We start from the raw sequence: 10,803 nt of genomic DNA on the forward strand, positions 1-10,803 counted from the left end.
AGACAACTTGCATTAAGAACTAAAGAAACAGAGTAGTTGCTTACACAGCTGAAACAGAGTGATGAAAAGAGTACAAAGCTGACTTTGCTAAAGCATCGGCAGCAACATTATCTAAGCGGGGAATAAAATTAAAAGAGATAGATTCGAAGGATCTAGCCAAGACTCTGATATCATGGAGAACACCCTTCAAGACAACATCCTGAGCTTGAGAATTCAAGAGGAGAATGAGAGCCTTTGAGTCAGAGAACACCTTTAAGCATCTGACGAAAGAAGTAGCCGCTGCATCCACTGCAGCTTTAACCGCCAAAGCCTCTGCCACAAGAGCAGAGGGAACATCGCGACGGTGAGAGGACGAGTTTTCTGAGCACCTGCCGGTTGCATCACAGAGACGCCATCCCAGCCCGCATTGACCTGTAGATGAGTTCCACGCTGCATCCGAAAAAACAGACCATGTATAAGAGTTAGAACAGGGAACAACAGGAGAGTGGACCACACGTTGTGGTAATATAGGCTTAGCGAGACAAGCTTGAGCAGCCTGCCACGCACGAGCATCTTGTATTGCCTTTAGCACAGTGCTTTCTTCTGAATAATACTTATTATCAAACACCAGCTTATTCCTATTTGTCCACAAAACCCATAGAAGCCAAGGGTACAATGGAGTACTGCCTAATCCCACCGGTGGTAGGGATATCAGTTTGCAACAGTGTTGGAGGAGGGCCGACACAGAGGTAATTCCTGTAATGGTTGGCTTGTGGAGGCATGGAGTCAGTTCCCAGACCCTTTCCGCAAAAGGACATTGCAGTAAGACATGAAGTTCTGTCTCACGTGCTCCACATCGCTTACATTCGGGAGAGACCGATATACCTCTGCTTTCGATCAAAGATCCTACCGGTAGAGCCTTACTATTAGCTTTCCAGAGAAAGTGTTGGATTTTGGGAGAGGTTTTAACGTTCCATATGCAGGATTTCCAGCTGAAGCTCTGATCAGATATGTTACCTGTGCAAAGTTTAGCGACAGCATAACCTGATTTAGTTGTGTATACTCCTGAGGCATTTAACAGCCACACTCTTTCATCATCCAGCTCAAAGAAACTCGGTATGAGTTTGCAGATTGCACCCTCATATTGAGGTAATGTTTCTCGAATAGCTTTGACATTCCATTCTTTTGAAATAGGATCTATCAAACTGCTAACAGACCAGTTCTGGGTCTCTCTCGTTGGTGGGCCTATCGGGGCCAATGGCTTTTCCGTTGACAGCCACGCTTCCCTCCATAACTCTACCTTAACTCCCGAACCCAAAGCCCATCCAAGACCCTTCTGTAGTAAATCCCGGCCAACCAAGATGCCACGCCAACCATGAGAAGCACGTTGAACCGGCTCTACTTCCAGAAAAGGACTTTTGTGGCAGTACTTACCGAGTAAGATCTTTGCGAGCAGGCAATTAGGGGATTTGATGATTCTCCAGGAAATTTTTGCTAACATGGCATCATTAAACTGAGCAAGCTCTCGGAAACCAAGACCCCCCGCACTCTTAGGCACCGACAACTTCTCCCAAGACACCCAACACATCTTCCTTATTTCCGGGGAGAGATCCCACCAAAACCTTGTAAGGATTCTCTTCTTTTAGCTGTGTGTGTTAACTTATTTCCAAGTACAAGTTTTTAATTACCCCAAGCTGTGTGTGTTATCGATACAAATATTTTAGCTGGATTCTCTTCTTTTTCTCCTTGACACCAAATGTGTCAGATTGTAAATGGAAAAAGTTACACTTGAGCACAGTTCATTCTCTCTAAACGAGGTAAATTCAGAAATCTATTCCAGTATATTTTCTTAATCTTTTTGTACGTAACTTAGATATCAGAATATAGTTATCAAAAGATTCTAATTGTCCTTGCCTACACTCTATGTTACATAAAGATAGCTATATGGGAAGGGCAATATCGACAATCTCTTCTAACCACGTCAGCAAACCAACTGCATGTTTCACTATTTTTGGCACTTAATTAATTTCAATGTTTTCCTTTGTTTTTCTGCAAATTATCCCTTTATTTTAAAAGGTGTATTTCTTTTGGACTTATTTTATTAAATGTGTTCGAATTTATTCGGTTTTAAATAATTCGATTTAATTTGGTATTCTTTTGGTAAGTACCACGCCAATCTCGATAGAGGAGGGGACGGGTGTTACAGTAGTGGTACTCACTACTTACTCCAAAGGGATTTTTAAGACAGTAAAGCAAAAAATACTGTTTGATTTCTATCTCACTGGCCAATAGTTTTGGTACAAAGACAGAAAATCTAGAAAACAAGGAACTGAAAGAAAAATAACAGACAAATGATTCGATTAATTAATTATTCAGGGAGCTTTCCAGGTTTAACGTAACTAGACTGTTGTTGCAGAGCTGGAAATGGACTGACACAAGAGAAGAGAGATGCTGAAGCTTGCTTCTGTTTTGTCTGCTTCTTTAACTTGACACCGAACAAGAATGACCGTAATGGGATTCTCGCTTTTCCACTCGAAGAGCTCTTGCTCGGAGTTGTTCTTGCTTCTGCTGCACTTGAGATCCCAATATCCTCTTCCAGTTTACTCAGAATCCTCTCTACGTCTGTCTTCAACACTCTTACACGATCAACACCCGATTGAAGTTCGCTTGAAACCCTTTTGTTCTCTTGTTTCATGTTAACAATCTCTCCATGGAACTTTGCAGCTTGGTAACCGCTAATCTCTGAATCACTTACTTTACTACCACCCGAGTGAGCTGTGACTCTTGCGATTTCTTCTTGGATATTAGCTAGTGATCCAAACCTTCCCTGTAGTTCGTCTTTAAGAACTGCACTGTTTTCTAGCCACAACTGCAGCTCTGTACGAATCTCTCTTAGATGTCTATAGATAGGTTTTGCATCTGATGCAGCTGCGTGCTTACTACTACTACTTCTTGAAGATTCTTGCTGTTGTCTGCTTTCGATTCTCAGCTTCGTTAACTCTGACTTCAAATCCTGAACTGTTGTCTGGTATTTTTGTATCTGATGCACCGATGAGCTAAATCTTAACCAGAACTCGAGATTCTCTTCCAACACAGCGTCGATATCTGCACGCACTTTGTCTTCCACAGCTGGAATATTTGTTCTCGGGCTATCATCATCATCCTCTGCAAACTTCACCCTTACCTCATTTGACTCTATTCTCTTCGCCTCTCCTACCTGATGATGCGGTGTAGTGGAAACCGAAAAGTTGGAAGTTGGTGAAACGTTCATACTTTCACGCTGTCCTTGATCATGTTCCAGCTGGTTATTTCCTTCCCCTTGATGCGGAGAGTCTTTCTCTAGCGTTCCTAGTTTTTGGCGTAAAGACTGAATCTCTACGTCTTTGTAAGCAACAGCATTCTTGAGCTCTCTTAACTGTAATGCCAGCTCGAAGAACCCTTCTCTATTCTTCTTCTCAACTTCACTTAACTTTCTCTTTACTCCTCTGTAGTCCCTTAGCACTGATGTGTAATCATCTAACAGAACCTTCTCTCTGTCCTCCATGCCATCTGGTAACAACTGTCTCCAGTTTGGTGTCTCTTCATCTTCGTCTTCTGTTCCAAAACCAGTGCTTGCGGTTTCTGACAAAGCAAACGAATCTTTGGTCTCAGGTCTCTCTTCTTGAGCTCCTTCACTCTCTTTTACTACAATGGCATGTGTCTTCCTGTCTTCCACATTACTTTCCCTTTCCATCTCCTTTGAGATTGACTTTAGACAATCTTCTGATCCTGAAACAAGTGGCATTTCATGGAATATACCGGATCCTTCGACATCTTCATCCATCTTCACATCTTGTAACTTGCCAGATAAATCATCAGCAGTCCAATTGGCTTCCTTGAACTGTTTTTGTAGACTCTTGTTCTGATCTTCCACCTTTTGGTATAGTTTTCTAACTTCTCTCAGCTCGTTTTCAAGACTAGTCATCCTCTGTTTCATATCCGTGGAATCCGAAATAAGAGACGCCTTGTCCTCCTCTAGACCACGGATATGTTCGTGTAAACCATCCGTCTCTGATCTTAGTGTCTTCACTAATGCATTGTGAGACGAAGCATTGCTCTCCAATGAAACAATCTTCTGCACAAGATCATCAATCTTCTCTGCAAGCTTCACAACAGTTAGATTCTCATTTGAATCTTCTCTCTCAGATTCATAGCTAGATTCCTGAGCCACATCCTCTTCTGCTTCTGTCTTAATGAACTCATCATGATCATCATCACTTTTCGGTTTCTCAAACTTGTTCCTCAAGGCATTAAACCTCTCTTTAGCAGTAGTGATTCTTTCCTTCTCAATCTCTGCTTCTTCAACAGATTGCTTCCGTTTCTCTTCAAGCTTAGCTAGTGTGTCCTTACAGGAGCTCAAGGCGGTGGTCGCCATCAATGTCCTAGCTTCACTATCATCAATCCCAGCACCGAGACCAAACTCATCTTGCAAGCTACAAACTCTCTTCTGCATCTCAGTCACTTCATTATCAAGATCCCAATACCTCTCATAAGACTGCTCATATGAGCTCCTCACAAACTCTTTCTCCGTCTGCAACGCCAAGATCCCCTTCTGAAGGCTATCAATCTCCTCCAAGCCTTCTTCTTTGCTCAATCCAGAACTCACAACCGCCGCTTCCCGCTTTGCTAAAGCAGAAGACACTGTCCTTTTCAGACTATCTGGTCCTTTTCTTGACAACATCATCGACTGACTCCTGAATTCTTTTATTGGAAACTCCGGGACTTGAGGGATGTTGTTTCCTCCCTTGGGAACAAGATGAAGATGCGGTTGTTTCCGTGGATTCCCTTCATCAACATCAACATCAACATCAACATCATCATCCTCCAGAGGAAACTGAACATGTTCAGGAAAAGCAGTGGCGATTGTGCGGTTTGCGCTTTGAAGCTCTCTAGACAAATGATCATAGCGTTCAGCTAATGCACGGTATGATCGAAAAGCCTCCTCCACGAAACTAACAATCTCTGGTCGTTTACGGTAATACATGTCAGCTCTTTTGGCGAAAGTGTCTCCATCTTCATCTATGATCTTAAGAGTATACTCCACTTTCTCTTCCATATCTAAATCACAAGAGATATTATTCGCTTAATTAATCATCTTTGTTGGATTCAAAAAAAAACAAAAGGACAAATAGAACGTACCTTGGAGATTGTGTTCGAGCCATTTGGATTGCTTTGTACGGATGTGGCTGGCCCACCACCATGAATACGCATTGCTCGCTGCTCTCTGCAACATCCTTTTTGTCTCAAGGAAGAAGGCTCAAACATGGCCGTATCACATCAATGTGTAAAAATTAGAACTTTGAGACACTCAGGATCAGACAAAGAAAGAAGAGAGAAGTAGTCTTTGTCCGAGTATTTTGGTGGATCCTTTGATCAAACCTCATTTCTAGGATGTTTCCTTTGACAAATAAAAAAAAAAGGATAAAGACCAAATACTTAAATAAAGAAAATTCACATTCCTTGCTTACCTACATTGTTTGTTACAAAACAATCCAAAAACATAACAGAACTTGTTTCAAAGATCCAAAAGTAGTACACTACACTGAAGTTAATTCTCTCTATTGATCTCTCTTCTTCTTGGACGATCTGTGGAGTCTTTCCCCAATGGAAGCTTCACCCTCTTCTCTCCTTCTAAGCATCCCTCTAGTCTCCACTCCTTTAACACTCGGAACCAAACTCTCCTCATCTCCATCGTCCATTCTTGGTGTCCGACATTCCTTTTTCTCAGTACTAGAACGAAGTAAATCTCTCAAACTATCAACAGCATCATCCAAGATCTTAGCTTGAAAGCAAGAAGAAGCCGTGAACAGAACATCATGCAACCTGTTCACAGGAATATCATCAAACGAAACGACGCCGTAATCTTTCTCCTCCTCAACGAACCCTTCTTCAATGTAATCTTTCCAGTGATAAGGAAACCCTAGGAGAAAACGGTTGCAAAGCTGAGGTGAAAACCCGTTTTGTAAAGAACGAGATCGGTTGATGAAGCCACTGATGGAGACGGTGAGGCCATCAGATGTTTGGAGAGTGGTGCTGTCGTGTCTCGTTGAGATGGTTGCTGATGAAAAGAGTCTGACTTTAGACCCGCCTTTTGATTCGAATCCTGAAACGCCCAGACCCTTGTTGTTGTTTGCCTTCTTTGTTAGCCACCAGTCGGACAAAGAGACGGGCTTTAGGAGGGCTCCGCCGCCGCTGATGGGTGTGATGGACTTGGAGGAGAAGGGCGTCGTGCGGGGAATTGAGTCGGAATTGGGTTTTGGCACAGATCTGGAGCGAGTAGGCGGTGTGGAAACAGGTTCTGGCACTGCTCCCGAGCGAGTACGCGGCGAGGAGCGGCGTGCTGAGACTGGGTGGAGTTTTGACTTCGTTGCCATCACAACTTCCGGAGAAAATCCCGAGAGAAGTAAAAAAAAAAGGGATTATTTGTGAAATAACCAAAGTTATGGGAAATTAGATTTTTAGCAGGAAGATAGAGAGAGATAGGAAGAGAAATAAGGAGAGAGATGGTGACTTTGGTTAGATAGTGAATTTGTGTTTTTTTTTTGGAAAATTAGACCTAATTTCCCTAAAAGAAATGGGAGCAAATATCCTATATGTATTTGAAAATATGTTATTTCAATCATAAATTTGGTTGAAATAAAACATAATTTTTCGATAAACCAAAAAAATAATTTTTGTTCACAATTATTTTAAGCATAAACTTTTATTGATCATATAATTTTAGTTATATCGTTAATCAACTGTTATAATTAATTAACAATATATCTAAAATGATTTTTAAAGTTGATGATTTTTTGGCACAAATACATATCAACATCTATTTTGAAAAAAAATTGGATATTAACTTTTATAATAAATTATTTAGTAAAACTAAAATTTTATAAAAATTAATATTGAAGAAATTAAAATATATTTTCGTTATTTTCTTCAAAATAAAATTTAAACAATTTTAAATAGTTAAAAAATTAGTGGTATGTTAATTCTTCGTTATTCTATAGCAACATTTTGGATAAAAAAGTTTTCATTTAAATGCAGAAGAAACCGTGTAACTCATTTATAGAAATCATATAAATTTTGTTTTGAAGATACTAATTATAAAAATAAAGGATCAGGAAGAAGTCATCAATCAATAACTCTTTTCATTTTTTTTGGCGGCAACATAAAAACAGACTCATGTAGCTCTGAGTCCATGTGGACAACAAACGACGATTGTTTCCTTGCACTGCGTGTTAGTTTGTCCGCCTTTATGTTTTGCGTCCTTGGTATATGAATGAGATCCGTATTGGTGAAACTCCTCTTCAAAATCTTAATGTCCTCCAAATAATTTGCAAATGCTGGCCATTCATCTGGTTTTGAAACCATCTTCACCAATTGTGAACAGTCCGTTGCAAAATTAACTGAAAATTGTTTGAGATTTCTCATGCATTCCATCATCCAAATGAAAGATTTTATTTTCGAGTGGAGAGGTGATTGACTCGCCCTTGTATTTATAGCTCCCATCAATCCATCAAAACCTTCAAGAGTGCTATACCACCCTTGGCCTCAAAGAGATTCCCCAATTTTCCATTAACTAACTGTATAACACCACCTGAGGTTGGTAGTATAGATCATGGCTCTGGTCCTGAAGCACCATTTTGATTAGCTCCCTATATAATTGAAGCTTGTGCCTCCGCCCAAAGTATAGATTCCGTTTCTGCCAATTGTAGTGTTTTTTGAGGATCAATATCCAAGTTAATGAAAACTTTATTATTTCGTGTCTTCCAAATATACCATATAATCCATGCATATTGATGATCTTCCAGAGTTTCCCGAAAGCGCCCAGACTTAGGACTGCTGGTGGACATTCAGAAAAACACATGATTAATAGATTCCTTCTGATCTCCACATCTTTCACATGTTGTATCTCCTTGAATTCCCTTTGCTTTTAAATTCTTCTTAACCACTATACATCCCGATTCCAATTGCTAAAGAAAATGTTTCATCTTCGGTGGACACTTGACTTTTCAGCAAAAAGCTTTTAACGGAATAACTGATGGCCCTATATGTGGTTCATTTGAGAATAAAAAAATTGAATTAACATTTTACTAGCAAAGTTTTTTTAGAGTAAAATTATAAAACACAATCCAAATAATATTGTATAGTTACAAAAATTGATTGTAAGTAATTATTAAAAAAATTCATAATGATTTTATAACTAAATACTCAACTAATGATTTATTAACTAATTATTTTAGAATATAAAGGAAAATAATAGAAATTTTACTTATAGAAAATGAAAAACTTATATATTTTAGTTTGAGTTATCTCTTAACTAAAGTTTTATTATTAGTGTTTATAGTTATTAAAATATATTTTCAATATTTAAATTTCAATATTTTTAAAATGTTGATTTATATATGTGTCAAAAAATCATCAACTTTAAAATCATTTTAGGCATACTGTAGTCAACTATAACTGTTGACTAACAATATGACTAAAATGATATGGTCCATAAAAGTTTATGATCAAGGGCCTGACTGGTTTCTCCGCTACCACCCGCAAACGCAGTTTTTTTTGCGGTTGGTAGGCAGTTGACAGCGTTTCAAAACAATCATACAAACCGTTACAAGTAGCTTCAAACCGCTCTGAACCTCTTAAAATTAAAAGCTGGTTCCAGCTAGCGTTTGCGGCTGCGGGGCGGTTGCGGATGGATAAAAAATTAAAAAAACATATTTTTAAAAAATATTTTAAAATTTAATACTAAACATTAAAAATAAAAAAGATATACACATTGTATATATTAGTTTAAATTCACAAACAATATCATAATTTGTTTTATAAAAACTTTACACTAGCTATTCATTAGATTTAAAAAAAAACTAATATACATACATATATAAAGTGAAACAAAATATTCTTTTTAAAATTTTTAATATAAATCTTCAAAAAAGAATATTAAAATTATAACTTTCAACTAATTAAAAAATTAAATAAATAAACATAATATTATTATTAATCATATTATAGAATAATTATTATATCTTTTATCACAATAGTATGTTTTAATATTTTTATAATGTTATAATATGTTTATATTGGTAATTTATTATTTTAATAAACATAAGACTGAGGAGTGTATTTATTATCACAATAGGACATAAATTTGTTAGCATAAGACTGAGGAGTGTATTTTTATAAACATAAACTTTCTTTTGTTGCAGCCTTGCAGGTGATGGATAATAACACATTTGAGTATATTGGCAAAGCAGCACATTGAGACAAGTTTTGTGAAGTTCCAAGCTGAGAAAATGTGGGATCGCATAAATACTTCTTCTACAATTTGTTTTTGCCTTTGTGAAATTATCGATATGTTTAGACTTTAGACCATGTAATTTTTTCAAGAAACATTGATCCAAGTTCTGTTAGTTACTTTATTTGACCTAAGTGAAATATTATTAAATTAAAAATGAATGTGTGAAACACAGGGCCGGCTCTGAAAACTGACAACCGAAAAATAAAAATTTGGCTCATTAACTTAAGAATTAGTGTAGATGTTCTGCTGAAATTGAAAGTTATTTTCATTTATCATCATGATGATGCGATTGAGTTATCTTGATTGATTGAACCTTTGCTACATTATATGATTTAATATAAAATAATGGTATTATACTATTCTATCTATAAAAATGAAATCAAATGTTCTTATTCGTTCTCACAAAGTACTTGTTTAGCATAGTTTTTTAGTTTTTCAAATATAAAAGCTAACTGCACATGAATCTTGATAAACAAAATCATATATTTATTTCTTTGTAACTCGAATAAATGATGTTTGAAAATCAAGTAAATTTATAAAAACAAATAAAAAAGTGAGAGAATGATATATGAAAAAAACAATAGGCAACTCTCATTTTGTTTTTCAAAAAAAAAGTTAAATCTCATTTTATAATCCTAGATAGAATCTAATTTGAAAATGTTTGATGATGATTTGTGAATTAATTATGCCAAGCTCTTTTACAATGTTTTTTCCTCAAAACATATAACTTCTTTGTATTTTCAGGTCATCAGAGATGATATGATCATTACTTTGATGCCATGTTATGAAAGGGATAAGTACCAAAGAAATGTGGGGTGAATGAAACATGAACTCTCCTTGAGATGCAGAGAAATGTTTCGATTAAGATGGTTTCAATGGAGAAGAGTTGTTGGGTATAAGGACAAGTGAAGAAGAAGAAGAGCCTAAGAGATCATACGGTGCTTCTTCAATTCTCGAAGGAGTCGAACACATTTATTTATTCAACTATAATCAGCATGAACTTAGAAAAACATAAAGAGGTCAATGATCCCAAGGGAAAAAGATTTCATGATTGTTTATGGTTTTGGTATTTATCTCAACCGACATTACAAATAATATATCCCCAAGATAACCAATCCTAAACCGCAAAAAAACTTACTGTTCGGACAATAATATACAATACAAAAGGGCTCATGACCTAATACCAAATGCAAAGCATATTTTTATTGTTAAAATTGTGTAATTGACTAAAAAGTACATAATCAAGAGATCTGAAATCCCACAATTTAAACTAATTTTCAAAGGTAAAAATAATCACAAAATTCAAACTTTCTTAAGACTTAAGAGAGAATCTTTTAATTAATTGAATACTACTCGGTTGGTAAACTTTTTCACTTTATTGGTCAAAACTCGATATGAAAAGAGCATCATGTTTCAACAATTCAAAAGCATTTATTTAACTATAACTAGCATGAACACAAAGAAACCAATGATCCAAAAGAAAATATTTCATT

General features: G+C 36.8%; 3 protein-coding genes across 3 annotated transcripts; all 3 read right to left on the minus strand.

Moving 5' to 3' along the window:
• Positions 1 to 40: 40 nt before the first annotated feature.
• LOC108832260 (uncharacterized) lies at positions 41 to 1,567 on the minus strand. Its single transcript, XM_018605756.1, has one exon. It carries the CDS (start codon positions 1,565 to 1,567, stop codon positions 41 to 43), a length of 1,527 nt encoding a protein of 508 aa, XP_018461258.1.
• A 662-nt stretch (positions 1,568 to 2,229) lies between these two features.
• Positions 2,230 to 5,429, minus strand: LOC130506642 (protein NETWORKED 2A-like). The gene is made up of 2 exons (XM_057001328.1): positions 5,158 to 5,429; positions 2,230 to 5,076 (listed from the first exon to the last, which is right to left on the minus strand). Exons 1-2 carry the CDS (start codon positions 5,249 to 5,251, stop codon positions 2,348 to 2,350), a joined length of 2,823 nt encoding a protein of 940 aa, XP_056857308.1. The 5' UTR covers positions 5,252 to 5,429; the 3' UTR covers positions 2,230 to 2,347.
• Positions 5,430 to 5,451: 22 nt separating this feature from the next.
• Positions 5,452 to 6,502, minus strand: LOC108832259 (protein EMBRYO DEFECTIVE 1674-like). Its single transcript, XM_018605755.2, has one exon. It carries the CDS (start codon positions 6,390 to 6,392, stop codon positions 5,577 to 5,579), a length of 816 nt encoding a protein of 271 aa, XP_018461257.1. The 5' UTR covers positions 6,393 to 6,502; the 3' UTR covers positions 5,452 to 5,576.
• Between the last annotated feature and the right edge of the window lie 4,301 nt (positions 6,503 to 10,803).

Source organism: Raphanus sativus, unplaced genomic scaffold (assembly GCF_000801105.2).
Source record: "Raphanus sativus cultivar WK10039 unplaced genomic scaffold, ASM80110v3 Scaffold3495, whole genome shotgun sequence".
Lineage (NCBI taxonomy): Eukaryota > Viridiplantae > Streptophyta > Magnoliopsida > Brassicales > Brassicaceae > Raphanus > Raphanus sativus.